Raw genomic sequence first — 23,321 nt, 5'->3', positions numbered from 1 at the left:
TGGCCAAGATTTTCAAATGTTCATAAATGACCAACAGGGTCAAATAATAATAATCACAGTAGTTGTCGAGGGTGCAGCAAGTCAGCACCTCAGGAGTAAATGTCAGTTGGCTTTTCATAGCCGATCATTGAGAGTATCTCTACTGCTCCTGCTGTATCTAGAGAGTTGAAAACAGCAGGTCTGGGACAGGTAGCACGTCCGGTGAACAGGTCAGGGTTCCATAGCCGCAGGCAGAACAGTATCATAACAGACTGTGTTATATTACAATATCATAATAGACTGTGTTATATTACAGTATCATAATAGACTGTGTTATATTACAGTATCATAATAGACTGTGTTATATTACAGTATCATAATAGACTGTTATATTACAGTATCATAATAGACTGTGTTATATTACAGTAGCATAATAGACTATGTGTTATATTACAATAGGAACTAGACTATGTGTATATTACAGTATCATTGTAGACTGTGTTATATTACAATATCATAATAGACTATGTGTTATATTACAATAGGAACTGGACTATGGCTCTACTGGCTGCCTCTGTGGAGAGAACACACACACACACACACACACACACACACACACACACACACACACACACACACACACACACACACACACACACACACACACACACACACACACACACACACACACACACACACACACACACACACGTTGGTCAGCGCGAGCGAGAATTCCTTACATTCGGCGGTGTGTGTGTGTGTGTGTGTGTGTGTGTGTGTGTGTGTGTGTGTGTGTGTGTGTGTGTGTGTGTGTGTGTGTGTGTATATATACAGTTGAAGTCAGAAGTTTACATACACTTAGGTTGGAGTCATTAAAACTTGTTTTTCAACCACTCCACAAATTTCTTGTTAACAAACTATAGCTTTGGCAAGTCGGTTAGGACATCTACTTTGTGCATGACACAAGTCATTATTCCAACAATTGTTTACAGACAAATTATTTCACTTATAATTCACTGTATCACAATTCCAGTGGGTCAGAAGTTTACATACACTAAGTTGACTGTGCCTTTAAACAGCTTGTAAAATTCCAGAAAATCATGTCATGGTTTTAGAAGCTTCTGACAGGCTAATTGACATCATTTGAGTCAATTGGAGGTGTACCTGTGGATGCATTTTAAGCCTGCCTTCAAACTCAGTGCCTCTTTGCTTGACATCATGGGAAAATTAAAATCAATCAGCCAAGACCTCAGAAAAAAAATTGTAGACCTCCACGAGTCTGGATCAACATTGGGAGCAATTTCCAAATGCCTGAAGGTACCACGTTCATCTGTACAAACAATAGTACGCAAGTATAAACGCAGTGGGACCACGCAGCCGTCATAACGCTCAGGAAGGAGACGCATTCTGTCTCCTAGAGATGAACGTACTTTGGTGCGAAAAGTGCAAATCAATCCCAGAACAGCAGCAACGGACCTTGTGAAGATGCTGGAGGAAACAGGTACAAAAGTATCTATATCCACAGTAAAAACGAGTCCTATATCGACATAACCTGAAAGGCCGCTCAGCAAGGAAGAAGCCACTGCTCCAAAACCGGCATAAAAAAGCCAGACTACGGTTTGCAACTGCACATGGGGACAAAGATCGTACTTTTTGGAGAAATGTACTCTGGTCTGATGCAAAAAAATTAGAACTGTTTGCCCATAATGACCATCGTTATGTTTGGAGGAAAAAGGGGGAGGCTAGCAAGCCGAAGAACACCATCCCTACCGTGAAGCACGGGGTGGCAGCATCATGTTGTGGGGGTGCTTTGCTGCAGGAAGGACTGGTGCACTTCACAAAATAGATGGCATCATGAGGGGGGAAATTATGTGGATATATTCAAGCAACATCTCAAGACATCAGTCAGGAAGTTAAAGCTTGGTCGCAAATGAGTCTTCCAAATGGACAATGACCCCAAGCATACTTCCAAAGTTGTGGCAAAATGGCATAAGGACAACAAAGTCAAGGTATTGGAGTGGCCATCACAAAGCCCTGACCTCAATACCATAGAAAATTTGTGGGCAGAACTGAAAAAGCATGTGCGAGCAAGGAGGCCTACAAACCTGACTCAGTTACACCAGCTCTGTCAGGAGGAATGGGCCAACATTCACCCAACTTATTGTGGGAAGCTTGTGGAAGGCTACCCGAAATGTTCGACCCAAGTTAAGCAATTTAAAGGCAGTGCTACCAAATACTAATTGAGTGTATGTAAACTTCTGACCCACTGGGATTGTGACGAAAGAAATAAAAGCTGAAATAAATCATTCTCCCTACTAATATTCTGACATTTCACATTCTTAAAATAAAGTGGTGATCCTAACTGACCTAACACAGGGAATTTTTACTCGGACTAAATGTCAGGAATTGTGAAAAATTGAGTTGAAATGTATTTGGCTAAAGTGTATGTAAACTTCCGACTTCAACTGTGTGTGTGTGTGTGTGTGCGTGTATATGTGTGTGTGTGTGTGTGTGTGTGTGTGTGTGTGTGTGTGTGTGTGTATCTAGCTGTTTTAGTTCTCCTTTTAGAGCTGCCGTGCCGTTGGTCGGTAGTCAAAGGAAGACTGATAACACACACTGACCTGGAGAGAGACCTGACGACAGCAGAGGAAACACTAGCAGGAGGTTTTGAAAGCTTTTGGTTGGGGCCAACTTTTCATACAGGGGAATCATGAACGAACAACTCCCCATTCTGTTTTCATACAGGGGAATCATGAACGAACAACTCCCCATTCTGTTTTCATACAGGGGAATCATGAACGAACAACTCCCCATTCTGTTTTCATACAGGGGAATCATGAACGAACAGCTCCCCATTCTGTTTTCATACAGGGGAATCATGAACGAACAACTCCCCATTCTGTTTTCATACAGGGGAATCATGAACGAACAGCTCCCCATTCTGTTTTCATACAGGGGAATCATGAACGAACAGCTCCCCATTCTGTTTTCATACAGGGGAATCATGAACGAACAGCTCCCCATTCTGTTTTCATACAGGGGAATCATGAACGAACAACTCCCCATTCTGTTTTCATACAGGGGAATCATGAACGAACAACTCCCCATTCTGTTTTCATACAGGGGAATCATGAACGAACAACTCCCCATTCTGTTTTCATACAGGGGAATCATGAACGAACAACTCCCCATTCTGTTTTCATACAGGGGAATCATGAACGAACAACTCCCCATTCTGTTTTCATACAGGGGAATCATGAACGAACAACTCCCCATTCTGTTTTCATACAGGGGAATCATGAACAGCTCCCCATTCTGTTTTCATACAGGGGAATCATGAACGAACAACTCCCCATTCTGTTTTCATACAGGGGAATCATGAACGAACAGCTCCCCATTCTGTTTTCATACAGGGGAATCATGAACGAACAGCTCCCCATTCTGTTTTCATACAGGGGAATCATGAACGAACAGCTCCCCATTCTGTTTTCATACAGGGGAATCATGAACGAACAACTCCCCATTCTGTTTTCATACAGGGGAATCATGAACGAACAACTCCCCATTCTGTTTTCATACAGGGGAATCATGAACGAACAACTCCCCATTCTGTTTTCATACAGGGGAATCATGAACGAACAACTCCCCATTCTGTTTTCATACAGGGGAATCATGAACGAACAACTCCCCATTCTGTTTTCATACAGGGGAATCATGAACGAACAACTCCCCATTCTGTTTTCATACAGAATCACTGACCCTAATCAAAATCCCTTTTCACCAAGCCTATATTTCTGGAAGATAATAACATTGTAATAAATCGGTGATGACTACGAATGTCCATCTTTCTCTTTAAACACGATTCGATACGTACAGTTATCTAGCTAGATCCACGGTTTCCGATACAGGGACGAGATATGTTTTTTAGTTTAAAACGAATCCAGTGTGATTCGGTTTGATTAGAGGAATGAATCAATGCGATTCGTGTTCGATGTGTTAGACATTTGTTGTATTTAAACACATTCACTTTCCATTCTGAATTCAAATCTGTTGCTGATGGAGATCACGAGCTAGGACCTGAATCGTTCCATCTATATTGGTGGCATTACAGCAGACGGTATATGAATTCCAAGGTGATGAAATGCGGTCCGTGATCAGTAACAAAGCCATGTGGGGAAGTCTTGTGGTGCAAAGGTCGGAGTGTGAAGCCTGGAGTCATGTAAAGATATCCTTGGCAGTCACAGTGTTCTCTCCAGGATGGAACAACACTATATGGCTCAAAAGTATATGGACACCTCTTTAAATGAGTGGATTCAGTTATTTTGGCCACACCCCTTGCTGACAGGTGTATAAAATTGAAGAGAATTAAACTGAAGAGCTCAGACTTTCAACATGGCACCGTCATAGGACAGTTAGTCAAATTTCTGCCCTGCTAGAGCTGCCCCGGTCAACTGTCAGTGCTGTTATTGTGAAGTGGAAACGTCTAGGAGCAACAACGGCTCAGCCGTGAAGTGGTAGACCACACAAGCTCATAGAATGGGACTAACGAGTGCTGACCTCGGTTGCAACACTCACTACCAAGTTAGATTGGAGCTTCATGAAAAGGGTTTCCATGGCCGAGCAGCCGCACACAAGCCTAAGATCACCATGCGCAATGCAAAGCGTTGGCTTGAGAGGTGTAAGGCTCGCGCCTTTGGACTCTGGAGCAGTGGAAACGCGTTCTCTGGAGTGATGAATCACGCTTCACCATCTGGCAGTCCGACAGACAAATCTGGGTTTGGCAGATGCCAGGAGAACGCTACCTGCCCCAATGCATAGTGCCAACTGTAAAGTTTGGTGGAGGAGGAATAATGGTCTGGGGCTGTTTTTCATGGTTCGGGCCACTTAGTTCCAGTGAAGGGAAATCTTAACGCTACAGCATACAATGACATTCTAGACAATTCTGTGCTTCCAACTTTGTGGCAACAGTTTGGGGAAAGCTCTTTCCTGTTTCAGAATAACAAGCCCCCGTGCACAAAGCAAGGTCCATACAGAAATGGTTTGTCAAGATCAGTGTGGAAGAACTTGACTGGCCTGCACAGGGGCCCTGACCTCAACCCCATCGAATACCTGTGGGATGAATTCGAACGCTGACTATGAGCCAGGCTTTATCGCCCAACATCAGTGCCCGACCTCACTAATGCTCTTGAGGCTGAATGGAAGCAAGTCCCTGCAGAAATGTTCCAACATCTAGTGGAAAGCCTTCCCAGAAGAGTAGAGGCTGTTATAGCAGCAAAAGGGGGAACAAACTCCATATTATTGCACATGATTTTGGAATGAGATGTTCCCACGAACAGGTGTCCACATACTTTTAGTCATGTAGTATATCAAAGGATGGTCAAGCTGAGTGACAGCTTTACTCCATCCATCCCTCTGATCATAAGCCAGTCCTCTTTTCCCTCACTCCATCCCTCACTCCTTCTCTGTCAGTTAGGTCCACATTTCACCCAAAACAGGTGTATAAAGCATCTCAAACCAGACCAGGGGCCATGTGTATAAATCATCACGAGGGGCCATGTGTATAAATCATCACGAGGGGCCACTTCATCCATCCAGCTTACGAGCTCCAACACTGAGCAGTGAGAATCAAGGTAATAAGTAAGTTGGTATTTTGGTAATGTTGCTCTAGAGCTGTTGCTTAGACACCTATCTGAGCTAGCACGAATAACAAGACAGCTCCACTGATACTGACGAGCTGTAGCGTCAGATCAGAAGCTGTGAAGGGCTGTAGCATCAGATCAGAAGCTGTGAAGGGCTGTAGCGTTAGATAAGAAGCTGTGAAGGGCTGTAGCGTTAGATAAGAAGCTGTGAAGGGCTGTAGCGTCAGATCAGAAGCTGTGAAGGGCTGTAGCGTCAGATCAGAAGCTGTGAAGGGCTGTAGCGTTAGATCAGAAGCTGTGAAGGGCTGTAGCGTTATATAAGAAGCTGTGAAGGGCTGTAGCGTTAGATAAGAAGCTGTGAAGAGCTGTAGCGTTATATAAGAAGCTGTGAAGGGCTGTAGCGTTAGATAAGAAGCTGTGAAGAGCTGTAGCGTCAGATAAGAAGCTGTGAAGGGCTGTAGCGTCAGATCAGAAGCTGTGATTAAGAACTGCTGTGCTCAGACAAACCTGACATGATCTAAATTGAGGAGACTTTAACCACCCACAGTATGTTTAATTAGTACGGGGTGGCAGCTTAGCAACAGCCCAGGCGATGGACTGTAGCAGGCAAAAAAACGTTGCAGCGAAGTTGACTTAAGACTGACACCAGAAATAGGCCAAAATATATATTTTAGGGGAACAGTGAGACAGACACGTGTAGCCCCTCCCTTGGGAAAGAGTTCTTCTGACCTCAACGGGACCATCTGGTTAAATAAATCCACTGACCTGTGGACTTGTTGGAGGCCCTCCGTCTGATCTCAGTGACCATGAGCCGGGACACCTGGGTAGTGAACTGAAGGAGGTCCTGGAACTTCTCCGTCATGGTGCTGGGGGGAGCGTTACCAAACACCTGCAAAAGGTCAAAGATTAACAGTCAAAAGGAAGGCCCTAAAAAGACTCCATCCACCCTAGTCATAGACTCTCTGCTACCGCACGGCTAGCGGTACCGGAGCGCCAAGTCTAGGTCCAAGAGGCTTCTAAACAGCTTCTACCCCCAAGCCATAAGGCTCCTGAACATCTAGTCAAATGGCTTCCCAGACTATTTGCATTGCCCCCCCTCTTCTACGCTGCTGCTACTCTGTTATTATCTAAACATAGTCACTTTAATAACTCTACCTACATGTACATATTACCTCGACTAAGTAGCCAGGGGTTCAGTAGCTAGGGATTCAGTAGCTAGGGGGTTCAGTAGCTAGGGGGTTCAGTAGCTAGGGGGTTCAGTAGCTAGGGGTTCAGTAGCTAGGGGTTCAGTAGGTAGGGGGTTCAGTAGCTAGGGGGTTCAGTAGCTAGGGGGTTCAGTAGCTAGGGGGTTCAGTAGCTAGGGGGTTCAGTAGCTAGGGGTTCAGTAGCCAGGGGTTCAGTAGCTAGGGATTCAGTAGCTAGGGGATTCAGTAGCTAGGGGGTTCAGTAGCTAGGGGGTTCAGTAGCTAGGGGGTTCAGTAGCTAGGGGGTTCAGTAGCTAGGGGGTTCAGTAGCTAGGGGGTTCAGTAGCTAGGGGGTTCAGTAGCTAGGGGGTTCAGTAGCTAGGGGGTTCAGTAGCTAGGGGGTTCAGTAGCTAGGGGGTTCAGTAGCTAGGGGGTTCAGTAGCTAGGGGTTCAGTAGCTAGGGGGTTCAGTAGCTAGGGGTTCAGTAGCTAGGGGGTTCAGTAGCTAGGGGGTTCAGTAGCTAGGGGGTTCAGTAGCTAGGGGTTCAGTAGCTAGGGGGTTCAGTAGCTAGGGGTTCAGTAGCTAGGGGGTTCAGTAGCTAGGGGGTTCCGTAGCTAGGGGTTTAGTAGCTAGGGGGTTCAGTAGCTAGGGGTTTAGTAGCTAGGGGGTTCAGTAGCTAGGGGGTTCAGTAGCTAGGGGGTTCAGTAGCTAGGGGGTCAGTAGCTAGGGGTTTAGTAGCTAGGGGTTTAGTAGCTAGGGGGTCAGTAGCTAGGGGTTTAGTAGCTAGGGGTTTAGTAGCTAGGGGTTTAGTAGCTAGGGGGTCAGTAGCTAGGGGTTTAGTAGCTAGGGGGTCAGTAGCTAGGGGTTTAGTAGCTAGGGGTTTAGTAGCTAGGGGTTTAGTAGCTAGGGGGTCAGTAGCTAGGGGTTTAGTAGCTAGGGGTTTAGTAGCTAGGGGTTTAGTAGCTAGGGGTTTAGTAGCTAGGGGTTTAGTAGCTAGGGGTTTAGTAGCTAGGGGGTCAGTAGCTAGGGGGTTCAGTAGCTAGGGGGTTTAGTAGCTAGGGGTTTAGTAGCTAGATGGTTTAGTAGCTAGGGGGTTCAGTAACTAGGGGGTTCAGTAGCTAGGGGTTTAGTAGCTAGGGGGTCAGTAGCTAGGGGGTTCAGTAGCTAGGGGGTTCAGTAGCTAGGGGTTTAGTAGCTAGAGGGTTTAGTAGCTAGGGGGTTCAGTAACTAGGGGGTTCAGTAGCTAGGGGTTTAGTAGCTAGGGGTTTAGTAGCTAGGGGGTTCAGTAGCTAGAGGGTTTAGTAGCTAGGGGGTCTTCTGTCCTAGTTTCAGGGGGAAGATGGCCAGGGACTCTGCTGTCCTAGCTTCAGGGGGAAAATGGCCAGGGACTCTGCTGTCCTAGCTTCAGGGGGAAAATGGCCAGGGACTCTGCTGTCCTAGCTTCAGGGGGAAAATGGCCAGGGACTCTGCTGTCCTAGCTTCAGGGGGAAGCTGGACAGGGACTCTGCTGTCCTAGCTTCAGGGGGAAAATGGCCAGGGACTCTGCTGTCCTAGCTTCAGGGGGAAGCTGGTTCCACCATTGGGGTGCCAGGACAGAGAAGAGCTCTGATTGGTCTGAGCGGCAGCAGCCCTCCCGTAGGGGTGGGAGGGCCTAGACACCAGAGGTGTCAGATCGGAGTGCTCAGGTTGGGGTGTTGTGTTAGAGCATAGCCTGAAGGTGGGGAGGGGCAGTTCCTCTAGCTGCTCCGTAGGTGTCAGATCGGAGTGCTCAGGTTGGGGTGTTGTGTTAGAGCATAGCCTGAAGGTGGGGAGGGGCAGTTCCGCTAGCTGCTAGTAGGGGTGGGAGGGCCTATACACCAGAGGTGGTAGATCGGAGTGCTCGGGTTGGGGTGTTGTGTTAGAGCATAGCCTGAAGGTGGGGAGGGGCAGTTCCTCTAGCTGCTCCGTAGGCAAGTCAGGTAGGACTTCATGTGTATCTCTGCTTTCTTTCCTCTAATTCACATCACTAAGTTTAACACATGAACTTAACCTTCACAGAGATCTATTGAGTGAGATGCAAGCCAAGCCACCAAGCACTGAGTTTGACTCTCACCATGTTGAAGACGGGCAACATCATGTAGAGCTTGACCTCCAATCAATCAATCAACCAACCAACCAACCAATCATAACCCCTACTCACCCTGTTGAAGACCGGCAGCATCATGTAGAGTTTTTCCTCCTGCTCCTTCTGGGTCATGTGACGTGGTGGGTGGCAGAGCTCTGAGAAGAGGCGTCTGAGGTGCATGAGGCCAAGTGCATTGTCTTGCGGGCTACACTCCTCCTGCCGCGGCCTACCCATGATCCTCTTCACCATGTTCATCTTGAGCGGCTTCGTCCGGCCAAAGCCAGCCCTGAGAGGATGAGAAGGGAGGAGGGAAAAGACTTAATTTCTATTTCATTTTACTGTACCTTTCCAGGAAGTGCATTGAACCATTTTGTGTAATCTATTGAATTAAACATTGTATTGTTCACTTGTAGAACGGCATCAGTAGCAACAGATAATCTGGTCAGCAGTCTAAAATCCATGGTCACCTTAACCAACTCAAATATAGAGGGAGGATTGAAGAGTGAACAGAAAGAGGAGTAAAGAGACACACTCGAAGGATGGATGAAAAGAGGGATAGAAAGTCTAGAGATAAAGAGAGAGAAGGGACGGTGGATGACGGAGAGAAAAATCCTGGGGAAAAAATGGAAGGAGGGAAAATAGAGGGGAGAGGGGAGAGGCAGTAAGAGGGGAGAGGCAGTAAGAGAGGAGAGGCAGTAAGAGGGGAGAGGCAGTAAGAGGGGAGAGGCAGTAAGAGGGGAGAGGCAGTAAGAGGGGAGAGGCAGTAAGAGAGGAGAGGCAGTAAGAGGGGAGAGGCAGTAAGAGGGGAGAGGCAGTATGAGGGGAGAGGCAGTAAGAGGGGAGAGGCAGTAAGAGGGGAGAGGCAGTAAGAGGGGAGAGGCAGTAAGAGGGGAGAGGCAGTATGAGGGGAGAGGCCGTAAGAGGGGAGAGGCCGTAAGAGAGGAGAGGCAGTAAGAGAGGAGAGGCAGTAAGAGAGGAGAGGCAGTAAAAGGGGAGAGGCAGTAAGAGAGGAGAGACAGTAAGAGAGGAGAGGCAGTATGAGGGGAGAGGCCGTAAGAGAGGAGAGGCCATAAGAGAGGAGAGGCAGTAAGAGGGGAGAGGCCGTAAGAGAGGAGAGGCAGTAAGAGAGGAGAGGCAGTAAGAGAGGAGAGGCAGTAAGAACGAAGGCACATTTTTGTCTCCCAACAAAATTTAACTTAGGGCCCCCAAAAGACTATGACCGGCTCTGACTGCATGTGTGGGTATGCATGTGGGTACACAGACCCACGAGCCACTGTGGCCCGTCAAGATGAGTTCAGATTTGTTGTGTGCCCCCCCCCCCCCCCTCATCCCTGACTATTAAGTACCAGTCAAAAGTGTGGATACCTACTCATTCAAGGGTTTTTCTTTATTTTATACATTGTAGAATAATAGTGAAGACATCAAAACTATGTAATAACACATATGGAATTATGTAGTAACCAAAAAAGGGTTAAATAAATCAATAAAGAAGATGAAGAAGCTATGAAGTAAAAGTTTTGGTGTAGGTACAACCGTTATTGTCAAGACGATACGATATATAGTCAAAAAGAATAACTATAGCGATTTTTTTTTCACCCAATCAAAAACATTTATAGACACTGAACAAAAATATAAATGCAACATTCCTTATTTGAACTGTAACTCAGTAAAAAAAAATTGAAATTGTTGCATGTTGCGTTTATATTTTTGGTCATGGTAGAAAGGTCCTTTTAGGAGAAGTATGGTTTGCGTAAGTCTACATTTTAAAAACTTAGGCTAAATCATGAACCAACACCAGCTTCATTTACGCCTAGTTATCCGCTTCTTTCCTTATTTAGGCCGACACATTGAAGTTCACACACGGGCTGTAGCCAGTGTGATAAGTGACAGACCCACCCTTCCCTTCCTGCCATCCCCTCATGGCTAGCGCGCCTCTGACACCCTCACTATGACACGTGAAGAGAACTAGTTACAGACAGATGAAACGGCAACTTCTGTGTATCGAGAAGTCACAACGGAAAAACAAAATGGCATAAAGTTGGAGCTTAAAATGATCAACTTTGTGTTACAACCTCTCTATTTTGCCAACATTATAGCCTGACAAAAATACAAAATAAATACAAAAATAAATAAATTGATGTCTTGCATTAATTTGTATTTTTATTTAACTAGGGAAATCAGTTAAGAACAAATTCTTATTTTCAATGACGGCCTAGGAACAGTGGGTTAAACTGCCTTGTTCAGGGGCAGAACAACAGATTATTTACCTTGTCAGCTCGGGGATTCGATCTAGCAACCTTTCGGTTACTGGCCCAACGGTCTGACCACTAGGCTACCTACCGCCCCATTAGGGCATAGATGCCACCTGCATCTCCTTCCACTGAAAATGATGTACAGCACCTTGGTCTCTGAAAGTAGTGGGTACCTTATGAGTGTAACGGAAAGATTTTGGTCTCAGGACACAGTTCAGACAGAAAACAGCCAATCTAGTCAGTGACACACATAACAGCAGTAGCTCAGGTTCCCTATTTCGATGCTACGGTAGCTGAAGGGTCTGTTGTTTCACTGCAAGCTAGTACAATGGTCTCCTCTCTCTGCGACATCCCCTTTCTAAAGCCCTACCAATAACTCTGCCTGTCTGAGATAACCAAAGTAGCTAGGAAGGCTAATATGTTTATTCCTGGACAAACAAAACGTTACAGAGGCCTGCAGAATGTGATAAGACGTAGCCTAGGTTTAGCTCGCCAACATCTGATGAATTTTCGGTTTATTTTCAATTGACAGGTTTACGTTTATAGCCAGTTAAACTCATTAGCAAATTCTTTGTTCTTTCCCGAAATGCTGTGAATGATTGAAGCCTAAATCAGTTTTATGTTTGTTCAATGTTAACCCATTACAGACTAAGCTCTGCCTCCAAAAGACATGCATACACATTTTGGAGAGGTGTAGAAGGCTGACACTGGGCACAGGGGCGCTCGGGGGGCTGTTGTGGAGGGGGGGGGGGGGGGATTAAGTGCCTTGATCAAGGGCACAATGGCAGGAAATGCCAACCCGGATTTGATACCAGCAACCCTCCGGTTGCCAGATTACTTCCCACCAGATTTTTACTGTCGGACCCGGGATTCGAACTGGCAACCCACCAGTTGCAGGCTAGCGTCTCTAATCGCTAGGCTACCTGCCGATCCAGAGATTTTGTTTGAAAGATTATGGAAAAATCAATGACTCAATGGCAAACCAAAACATATGTCTAGGAAGGGTCAGTTCAGGACATGTTAAACAAAAGCCATGATCACCCCTCTCAGGGTTAACTGTGTCAGGATGACTGTACGACTGTGTCAGATCAGAATGTAGGCCTAGGCTATATGACGTTAAAGTACATCGTGGCGATGAGGCTAAACAATGGAGCCAAGTCTTCTTTCACTTTACCCCTTTTCTACCCAATTGGTAGTTACAGTCTTGTCTCATCGCTGCATTTCCCGTACGGACTCGGGAGAGGCGAAGGCCGAGAGCCGTGCGTCCTCCGAAACACGACCCAACCAAGCCACACTGCTTCTTGACACAATGCCCACTTAACCCGGAAGCCATCCGCACCAATGTGTCGGAGGAAACACTGTTACACCAGGCGGTGGTGTCAGCGTGCACTGAGCCCGGCCCGCCACAGGAGTCACTAGTGCGCGATGGAACAAGGACATCCCTGCCGGCCAAACCCTCCCCTAACTCGGACGACGCTGGGCCAATTGTGCACCGCCCCATTGGGTCTCCCGATCGCGGCCGGCTGTGACAGAGCCTGGACTCTAACCAGGATCTCTAGTGGCACCACTAACACTGCGATACAGTACCTTAGACCACTGAGACAGAGCCTGGACTCAAACCAGGATCTCTAGTGGCACAGCTAACACTGCGATGCAGTACCTTAGACTACTGCGCCACTCAGGAGGCCCTCTGAGAGACTTTCTATAGTCCTTCTGCTTCCTGACTCACAGAATAAAGAGAAAAGGCCTAGACATTAATTAATTCTCACCATTTGCAGCCAAATCAGGTTTTTCCAATTACTGCTTACCTCAGCTCGCTTTCCTTTATTTATCCTCTCTCGATAATGGGCATAGAAGCTTTTACAGCTTCGTTCCAAAACTTATTGGCTCATCTCATTTGGTAATGAATTGCATGGAGAACGAGGTCACGTCATAGTAAAGTCTAGTAAGTTAGTATCCCATTACCCAACCAGCTGTGGTTTCAGGGATAAGTCAAAAGTAGCGACGTTTAACGGTTAACCGTTAACGGTCATGCATGTCGGTCTATAGTTTAATTTACATAATTTTGTGGAATTAAATTGGTGCACAGCATACAGAGACTAGTTAGAGGAACATCACCTGTCAGACAGAGACTAGTTAGAGGAGAGGAACATCACCTGTCAGACAGCATATAGAGACTAGTTAGAGGAATACCACTTGTCAGACAGCATATAGAGACTAGTTAGAGGAATACCACCTGTCAGACAGCATATAGAGACTAGTTAGAGGAATACCACCTGTCAGACAGCATATAGAGACTAGTTAGAGGAATACCACCTGTCAGACAGAGACTAGTTAGAGGGATATCACCTGTCAGACAGCATACAGAGACTAGTTAGAGGAATATCACCTGTCAGACAGAGACTAGTTAGAGGAATACCACCTGTCAGACAGCATACAGAGACTAGTTAGAGGAATACCACCTGTCAGACAGCATACAGAGACTAGTTAGAGGAGAGGAATATCACCTGTCAGACAGAGACTAGTTAGAGGAATACCACCTGTCAGACAGCATACAGAGACTAGTTAGAGGAATATCACCTGTCAGACAGCATACGGAGACTAGTTAGAAGAGAGTAAATACCACCTGTCAGACAGAGACTAGTTAGAGGAATATCACCTGTCAGACAGAGACTAGTTAGAGGAATACCACCTGTCAGACAGAGACTAGTTAGAGGAATATCACCTGTCAGACAGAGACTAGTTAGAGGAGAGGAATACCACCTGTCAGACAGAGACTAGTTAGAGGAGAGGAATATCACCTGTCAGACAGAGACTAGTTAGAGGAATACCACCTGTCAGACAGAGACTAGTTAGAGGAATACCACCTGTCAGACAGCATACAGAGACTAGTTAGAGGAATATCACCTGTCAGACAGAGACTAGTTAGAGGAATACCACCTGTCAGACAGCATACAGAGACTAGTTAGAGGAATATCACCTGTCAGACAGAGACTAGTTAGAGGAATATCACCTGTCAGACAGCATATAGAGACTAGTTAGAGGAATATCACCTGTCAGACAGAGACTAGTTAGAGGAATATCACCTGTCAGACAGAGACTAGTTAGAGGAATACCACCTGTCAGACAGCATACAGAGACTAGTTAGAGGAATATCACCTGTCAGACAGAGACTAGTTAGAGGAATACCACCTGTCAGACAGCATACAGAGACTAGTTAGAGGAATACCACCTGTCAGACAGAGACTAGTTAGAGGAATATCACCTGTCAGACAGAGACTAGTTAGAGGAATACCACCTGTCAGACAGAGACTAGTTAGAGGACTATCACCTGTCAGACAGAGACTAGTTAGAGGAATACCACCTGTCAGACAGCATACGGAGACTAGTTAGAGGAGAGGAATACCACCTGTCAGACAGCATACAGAGACTAGTTAGAGGAATACCACCTGTCAGACAGAGACTAGTTAGAGGACTATCACCTGTCAGACAGAGACTAGTTAGAGGAATACCACCTGTCAGACAGCATACGGAGACTAGTTAGAGGAATACCACCTGTCAGACAGCATACAGAGACTAGTTAGAGGAATACCACCTGTCAGACAGAGACTAGTTAGAGGAATACCACCTGTCAGACAGCATACAGAGACTAGTTAGAGGAATATCACCTGTCAGACGGAGACTAGTTAGAGGAATACCACCTGTCAGACAGAGACTAGTTAGAGGAGAGGAATACCACCTGTCAGACAGAGACTAGTTAGAGGAATACCACCTGTCAGACAGCATACAGAGACTAGTTAGAGGAATATCACCTGTCAGACAGAGACTAGTTAGAGGAATACCACCTGTCAGACAGCATACAGAGACTAGTTAGAGGAATATCACCTGTCAGACGGAGACTAGTTAGAGGAATACCACCTGTCAGACAGCATACAGAGACTAGTTAGAGGAATACCACCTGTCAGACAGCATATAGAGACTAGTTAGAGGAATATCACCTGTCAGACAGCATACAGAGACTAGTTAGAGGAATACCACCTGTCAGACAGCATATAGAGACTAGTTAGAGGAATATCACCTGTCAGACAGCATACAGAGACTAGTTAGAGGAATATCACCTGTCAGACAGCATATAGAGACTAGTTAGAGGAATATCACCTGTCAGACAGAGACTAGTTAGAGGAATACCACCTGTCAGACAGAGACTAGTTAGAGGAATATCACCTGTCAGACAGAGACTAGTTAGAGGAATACCACCTGTCAGACAGAGACTAGTTAGAGGAATACCACCTGTCAGACAGAGACTAGTTAGAGGAATACCACCTGTCAGACAGCATACAGAGACTAGTTAGAGGAATACCACCTGTCAGACAGAGACTAGTTAGAGGAATACCACCTGTCAGACAGAGACTAGTTAAAGGAGAGGAATACCACCTGTCAGACAGAGACTAGTTAAAGGAGAGGAATACCACCTGTCAGACAGAGACTAGTTAAAGGAGAGGAATATCACCTGTCAGACAGAGACTAGTTAGAGGAATATCACCTGTCAGACAGCAGACAGAGACTAGTTAGAGGAATACCACCTGTCAGACAGAGACTAGTTAGAGGAATACCACCTGTCAGACAGAGACTAGTTAAAGGAGAGGAATACCACCTGTCAGACAGAGACTAGTTAAAGGAGAGGAATACCACCTGTCAGACAGAGACTAGTTAAAGGAGAGGAATACCACCTGTCAGACAGAGACTAGTTAAAGGAGAGGAATATCACCTGTCAGACAGAGACTAGTTAGAGGAATATCACCTGTCAGACAGCAGACAGAGACTAGTTAGAGGAATACCACCTGTCAGACAGAGACTAGTTAGAGGAATACCACCTGTCAGACAGAGACTAGTTAAAGGAGAGGAACACCACCTGTCAGACAGAGACTAGTTAAAGGAGAGGAACACCACCTGTCAGACAGAGACTAGTTAGAGGAGAGTAAATACCACCTGTCAGACAGAGACTAGTTAGAGGAGAGTAAATACCACCTGTCAGACAGAGACTAGTTAAAGGAGAGGAATACCACCTGTCAGACAGAGACTAGTTAGAGGAGAGTAAATACCACCTGTCAGACAGCATACAGAGTAGCTGCAATCACGTGTTAAAAACTGTTTTGATGGCCAGGTTTAAAAAGAGCTACTATTTTAAATTCTCAATCTTAACTGATAATTAAAGTGCGCCTCCCATTCGAGTGCGTAAGCTATAGTCAACAGTAGGCAGAATCAGAGCATCACCCACCACTTTACAATGTGAGCTGGTGGCAGTATAACGTAACGTGAGCTGGAGGCAGTATAATGTAATGTGAGCTGGAGGCAGTATAATGTAATGTGAGCTGGAGGCAGTATAATGTAACGTGAGCTGGAGGCAGTATAATGTAACGTGAGCTGGAGGCAGTATAATGTAATGTGAGCTGGAGGCAGTATAATGTAACGTGAGCTGGAGGCAGTATAATGTAATGTGAGCTGGAGGCAGTATAATGTAACGTGAGCTGGAGGCAGTATAATGTAATGTGAGCTGGAGGCAGTATAATGTAACGTGAGCTGGAGGCAGTATAACGTAACGTGAGCTGGAGGCAGTATAACGTAACGTGAGCTGGAGGCAGTATAACGTAACGTGAGCTGGAGGCAGTATAATGTAACGTGAGCTGGAGGCAGTATTATGTAATGTGAGCTGGAGGCAGTATAATGTAATGTGAGCTGGAGGCAGTATAACGTAACGTGAGCTGGAGGCAGTATTATGTAACGTGAGCTGGAGGCAGTATAATGTAATGTGAGCTGGAGGCAGTATAATGTAACGTGAGCTGGAGGCAGTATAATGTAATGTGAGCTGGAGGCAGTATAATGTAATGTGAGCTGGAGGCAGTATAACGTAACGTGAGCTGGAGGCAGTATAATGTAACGTGAGCTGGAGGCAGTATAATGTAATGTGAGCTGGAGGCAGTATAATGTAACGTGAGCTGGAGGCAGTATAATGTAATGTGAGCTGGAGGCAGTATAATGTAACGTGAGCTGGAGGCAGTATAATGTAACGTGAGCTGGAGGCAGTATAATGTAATGTGGAGGCAGTATAATGTAATGTGAGCTGGTGGCAGTATAATGTAACGTGAGCTGGAGGCAGTATAATGTAACGTGAGCTGGAGGCAGTATAATGTAACGTGAGCTGGAGGCAGTATAATGTAACGTGAGCTGGAGGCAGTATAATGTAACGTGAGCTGGAGGCAGTATAATGTAACGTGAGCTGGAGGCAGTATAATGTAATGTGAGCTGGAGGCAGTATAATGTAATGTGAGCTGGAGGCAGTATAATGTAATGTGAGCTGGAGGCAGTATAATGTAATGTGAGCTGGAGGCAGTATAATGTAATGTGAGCTGGAGGCAGTATAATGTAACGTGAGCTGGATGCAGTATAATGTAACGTGAGCTGGATGCAGTATAATGTAATGTGAACTAGAGGCAGTATAATGTAACGTGAGCTGGAGGCAGTATAATGTAATGTGAGCTGGAGGCAGTATAATGTAACGTGAGCTGGAGGCAGTATAATGTAACGTGAACTGGAGGCAGTATAATGTAACGTGAGCTGGAGGCAGTATAACTGCTGGAGGCAGTATAATGTAATGTGAGCTGGAGGCAGTATAATGTAACGTGAGCTGGAGGCAGTATAATGTAACGTGAGCTGGAGGCAGTATAACTGCTGGAGGCAGTATAATGTAATGTGAGCTGGAGGCAGTATAATGTAACGTGAGCTGGAGGCAGTATAATGTAACGTGAGCTGGAGGCAGTATAATGTAACGTGAGCTGGAGGCAGTATAACTGCTGGAGGCAGTATAATGTAACGTGAGCTGGAGGCAGTATAACGTAACGTGAGCTGGAGGCAGTATAATGTAATGTGAGCTGGAGGCAGTATAATGTAATGTGAGCTGGAGGCAGTATAACGTAACGTGAGCTGGAGGCAGTATAATGTAATGTGGAGGCAGTATAATGTAACGTGAGCTGGAGGCAGTATAATGTAATGTGAGCTGGAGGCAGTATAACGTAACGTGAGCTGGAGGCAGTATAAAATAACGTGAGCTGGAGGCAGTATAACGTAATGTGGAGGCAGTATAACGTAACGTGAGCTGGAGGCAGTATAACGTAACGTGAGCTGGAGGCAGTATAATGTAATGTGGAGGCAGTATAATGTAACGTGAGCTGGAGGCAGTATAATGTAACGTGAGCTGGAGGCAGTATAATATAACGTGAGCTGGAGGCAGTATAACTGCTGGAGGCAGTATAATGTAACGTGAGCTGGAGGCAGTATAATGTAACGTGAGCTGGAGGCAGTATAATGTAACGTGAGCTGGAGGCAGTATAACGTAACGTGAGCTGGAGGCAGTATAATGTAATGTGAGCTGGAGGCAGTATAATGTAATGTGAGCTGGAGGCAGTATAACGTAACGTGAGCTGGAGGCAGTATAATGTAATGTGGAGGCAGTATAATGTAACGTGAGCTGGAGGCAGTATAATGTAACGTGAGCTGGAGGCAGTATAATGTAACGTGAGCTGGAGGCAGTATAACTGCTGGAGGCAGTATAATGTAACGTGAGCTGGAGGCAGTATAATGTAACGTGAGCTGGAGGCAGTATAACGTAACGTGAGCTGGAGGCAGTATAATGTAATGTGAGCTGGAGGCAGTATAATGTAATGTGAGCTGGAGGCAGTATAATGTAATGTGAGCTGGAGGCAGTATAATGTAATGTGAGCTGGAGGCAGTATAATGTAATGTGAGCTGGAGGCAGTATAATGTAACGTGAGCTGGAGGCAGTATAATGTAATGTGAGCTGGAGGCAGTATAATGTAATGTGAGCTGGAGGCAGTATAATGTAATGTGAGCTGGAGGCAGTATAATGTAACGTGAGCTGGAGGCAGTATAACGTAACGTGAGCTGGAGGCAGTATAATGTAATGTGAGCTGGAGGCAGTATAATGTAATGTGAGCTGGAGGCAGTATAATGTAATGTGAGCTGGAGGCAGTATAATGTAATGTGAGCTGGAGGCAGTATAATGTAATGTGAGCTGGAGGCAGTATAATGTAACGTGAGCTGGAGGCAGTATAATGTAATGTGGAGGCAGTATAATGTAATGTGAGCTGGAGGCAGTATAATGTAATGTGAGCTGGAGGCAGTATAATGTAATGTGAGCTGGAGGCAGTATAATGTAACGTGAGCTGGAGGCAGTATAATGTAACTATGGCTGATAGCGAACCTGAACAATCAAAATAAAATATTTTTGAGGAAGTGGCTATGGCATTTCAAGATGACTCCTCATTACAGGAGTTGGCCTGTTTGATAATAGGCTATAGTCATTAGACCGTGAAGGCTTTCCGCGTGCTTCGGTCCGGCTGGTACCTAGCCCAACGAGTGAGCTCGAATACACCCTTAAAAAAGACCTTCGCTTGAAAAAACGAGAGAAAAAGCACCAATAGTACGGTTTGTTCATGTTGAGATTCCGTAGCCAGTATACACTTCCTCAAAATAGTTTCTTTGGATTATTCAGGTTCGCCATCAGCCATAGTTTTGCTTTAAAAATATATATAATGTGTACACTGAGTATACCAAACGTGAGGAACACGTTCCTAATATTGAGTTGAACCCCCCCCCATGTTGACTCCGATGTTTCCCACAGAGGAAGAAAAAAAACGATTTATTCAATTTTAGAATAAGGCTGTAACGTAACAAAATGTGGAAAATATGTAAAGGGGTCTGAAAACTTTCCCCAAATGCGCGGTACATAATCAAATCGTCTTGAAAAGGGAAAGATGCACATACCTACGGACTACAAATATCCTTCTCCCTGTCATGAGGTTCCTGAGGTGTTTTTTTCCCACTTCAATCCTTTCTCTATTACCTCATAGGCAGACAATGGAAAGACAAAAGCCAACTAATGGAGACTGCTGGGTCGTTCCATTTGATTAAAATCACTTTTTTCTGGACTGATTCTTTTTTGTGTCATTTTACAATGTTTAATTTATTTCGGGACGGTTCCTAACTAGCCCGAGATAGGCTATCCAAAGTTAAACCAACTTTGTCACGGTCACACACACCAGCCAGCTGAAGCTAATTGGAGAAATACATTTGTCCAACTCTTCCAAAAGCAAAAAAACACACACACACACACACACACACACACACACACACACACACACACACACACACACACACACACACACACACACACACACACACACACACACACACACACACACACACACACACACACACACACACACACACACACACACATCAAACCACATCAAACCACATCAAACCACACCCTGAATTCAGTCATGGCCACTAGCATTTCTTACAGAACCAAATCTAAAATTAGGCCAAACCAGGAAGTGTAGTCACCTTTTAAAAGCCAAGTATCCATTATGACAGTCTCAATGGACTTTACTTGCAAAACCGGGTAACATTTGAAATAAAGCCTACATAATAAGCCTACATATCTAGGGATAGCAGCATAATTAATCCTGTGAATGAAAAGAGGGATCCCCAATGAAATGAAGAAACAAAAGACAAACGATATTGAATTGAAACAAACAAACACTGAATAATGTACAAAGTGTTCACCAGTCTGGTCATTCTAACTTTTCCAGGATAAGCCTGCAACCTCGACAACTACTGTGATTATTATTATTTGACCATGCTGGTAATTTATGAACATTTGAACATCTTGGCCATGTTCTGTTATAATCTCCACCCGGCACAGCCAGAAGAGGACTGGCCACCCCTCATAGCCTGGTTCCTCTCTAGGTTTCTTCCTAGGTTTTGGCCTTTCTAGGGAGTTTTTCCTAGCCACCGTGCTTCTACACCTGCATTGCTTGCTGTTTGGGGTTTTAGGCTGGGTTTCTGTACAGCACTTCGAGATATTAGCTGATGTAAGAAGGGCTATATAAATACATTTGATTTGAAGCCAACTAGCTACAATAGTGAGAGTGCAGGCGTACCTAGTTGAAGGACAACCAATGAAATCCAGAAGTCAGTCCTCAGTTAAAGCTGACGGGAAGTTTTTACTCTTCATGACAAAAACACTTCCTTAACCGTGGAGAACACAATCAACCGATTCCACAAAAAAAATTCAATGGTCAACAGAACAGTGGCATTACACAATTTTTATATTATTTTAACCTTTATTTAACGAGGTAAGTCAGTTAAGAACAAATTCTTATTTACAACGATGGCCTACCGGGGAACAGTGCCTTGTTCAGGGCCAGAACGACATATTTTGACCTTGTCAGCTTAAGGATTTGATCCAGCAACCTTTCAGTTACTAGCCCAACACTCTAACCACTAGGCTACCTGCTGGTTACTAGTCCAACACTCTAACCACTAGGCTACCTGCTGGTTACTAGCCCAACACTCTAACCACTAGGCTACCTGCTGGTTACTAGTCCAACACTCTAACCACTAGGCTACCTGCTGGTTACTAGTCCAACGCTCTAACCACTAGGCTACCTGCTGGTTACTAGTCCAACGCTCTAACCACTAGGCTACCTGCCGGTTACTAGTCCCACGCTCTAACCACTAGGCTACCTGCTGGTTACTAGTCCAACACTCTAACCACTAGGCTACCTGCTGGTTACTAGTCCAACACTCTAACCACTAGGCTACCTGCTGGTTACTATTCAAACACTCTAACCACTAGGCTACCTGCTGGTTACTAGCCCAACACTCTAACCACTAGGCTACCTGCTGGTTACTAGCCCAACACTCTAACCACTAGGCTACCTGCTGGTTACTAGTCCAACACTCTAACCACTAGGCTACCAGTCCAACACTCTAACCACTAGGCTACCTGCTGGTTACTAATACAACACTCTAACCACTAGGCTACCTGCTGGTTACTAGTCCAACACTCTAACCACTAGGCTACCTGCTGGTTACTAGTCCAACACTCTAACCACTAGGCTACCTGCTGGTTACTAGTCCAACACTCTAACCACTAGGCTACCTGCTGGTTACTAGTCCAATGCTCTAACCACTAGGCTACCTGCTGGTTACTAGTCCAACACTCTAACCACTAGGCTACCTACTGGTTACTAGTCCAACGCTCTAACCACTAGGCTACCTGCTGGTTACTAGTCCAACACTCTAACCACTAGGCTACCAGTCCAACACTCTAACCACTAGGCTACCTGCTGGTTACTAATACAACACTCTAACCACTAGGCTACCTGCTGGTTACTAGTCCAACACTCTAACCACTAGGCTACCTGCTGGTTACTAGTCCAACACTCTAACCACTAGGCTACCTGCTGGTTACTAGTCCAACACTCTAACCACTAGGCTACCTGCTGGTTACTAGTCCAATGCTCTAACCACTAGGCTACCTGCTGGTTACTAGTCCAACACTCTAACCACTAGGCTACCTACTGGTTACTAGTCCAACGCTCTAACCACTAGGCTACCTGCTGGTTACTAGTCCAACACTCTAACCACTAGGCTACCTGCTGGTTACTAGTCCAACACTCTAACCACTAGGCTACCTGCTGGTTACTAGTCCAACACTCTAACCACTAGGCTACCTGCTGGTTACTAGTCCAACACTCTAACCACTAGGCTACCTGCTGGTTACTAGTCCAACGCTCTAATCACTAGGCTACCTGCTGGTTACTAGTCCAACACTCTAACCACTAGGCTACCTGCTGGTTACTAGCCCAACACTCTAACCACTAGGCTACCTGCTGGTTACTAGTCCAACACTCTAACCACTAGGCTACCTGCTGGTTACTAGTCCAACACTCTAACCACTAGGCTACCTGCTGGTTACTAGTCCAACACTCTAACCACTAGGCTACCTGCTGGTTACTAATACAACACTCTAATCACTAGGCTACCTGCTGGTTACTAGTCCAACGCTCTAATCACTAGGCTACCTGCTGGTTACTAGTCCAACGCTCTAATCACTAGGCTACCTGCTGGTTACTAGTCCAACACTCTAACCACTAGGCTACCTGCTGGTTACTAGCCCAACACTCTAACCACTAGGCTACCTGCTGGTTACTAGTCCAACACTCTAACCACTAGGCTACCTGCTGGTTACTAGTCCAACACTCTAACCACTAGGCTACCTGCTGGTTACTAGTCC

The 23,321-nt window shown here is 45.5% G+C and overlaps 1 protein-coding gene across 5 annotated transcripts in view; it reads right to left on the bottom strand.

Annotated features, from left to right (window-relative positions):
* Window positions 1–23,321, bottom strand: part of wdfy3 (WD repeat and FYVE domain containing 3) — a 260,816-nt gene that overhangs the window by 209,317 nt on the left and 28,178 nt on the right. For all 5 annotated transcript variants that reach the window (XM_071352080.1, XM_071352078.1, XM_071352076.1 and 2 more), the window contains exons 2-3: window positions 8,982–9,192; window positions 6,384–6,507 (exon numbers count right to left, since the gene is read on the bottom strand). In XM_071352080.1, coding sequence (XP_071208181.1) covers window positions 6,384–6,507; window positions 8,982–9,161 — 304 coding nt within the window. In that variant the 5' untranslated portion in view covers window positions 9,162–9,192. The remainder of the gene's footprint in view (window positions 1–6,383; window positions 6,508–8,981; window positions 9,193–23,321) is intronic.

Source organism: Salvelinus alpinus, chromosome 19 (assembly GCF_045679555.1).
Source record: "Salvelinus alpinus chromosome 19, SLU_Salpinus.1, whole genome shotgun sequence".
Classification (NCBI taxonomy): Eukaryota; Metazoa; Chordata; class Actinopteri; order Salmoniformes; family Salmonidae; genus Salvelinus; species Salvelinus alpinus.
The sequence above is the reverse complement of the archived record's forward strand: the minus strand, read 5'-3'. Positions and strand labels throughout refer to the sequence as shown.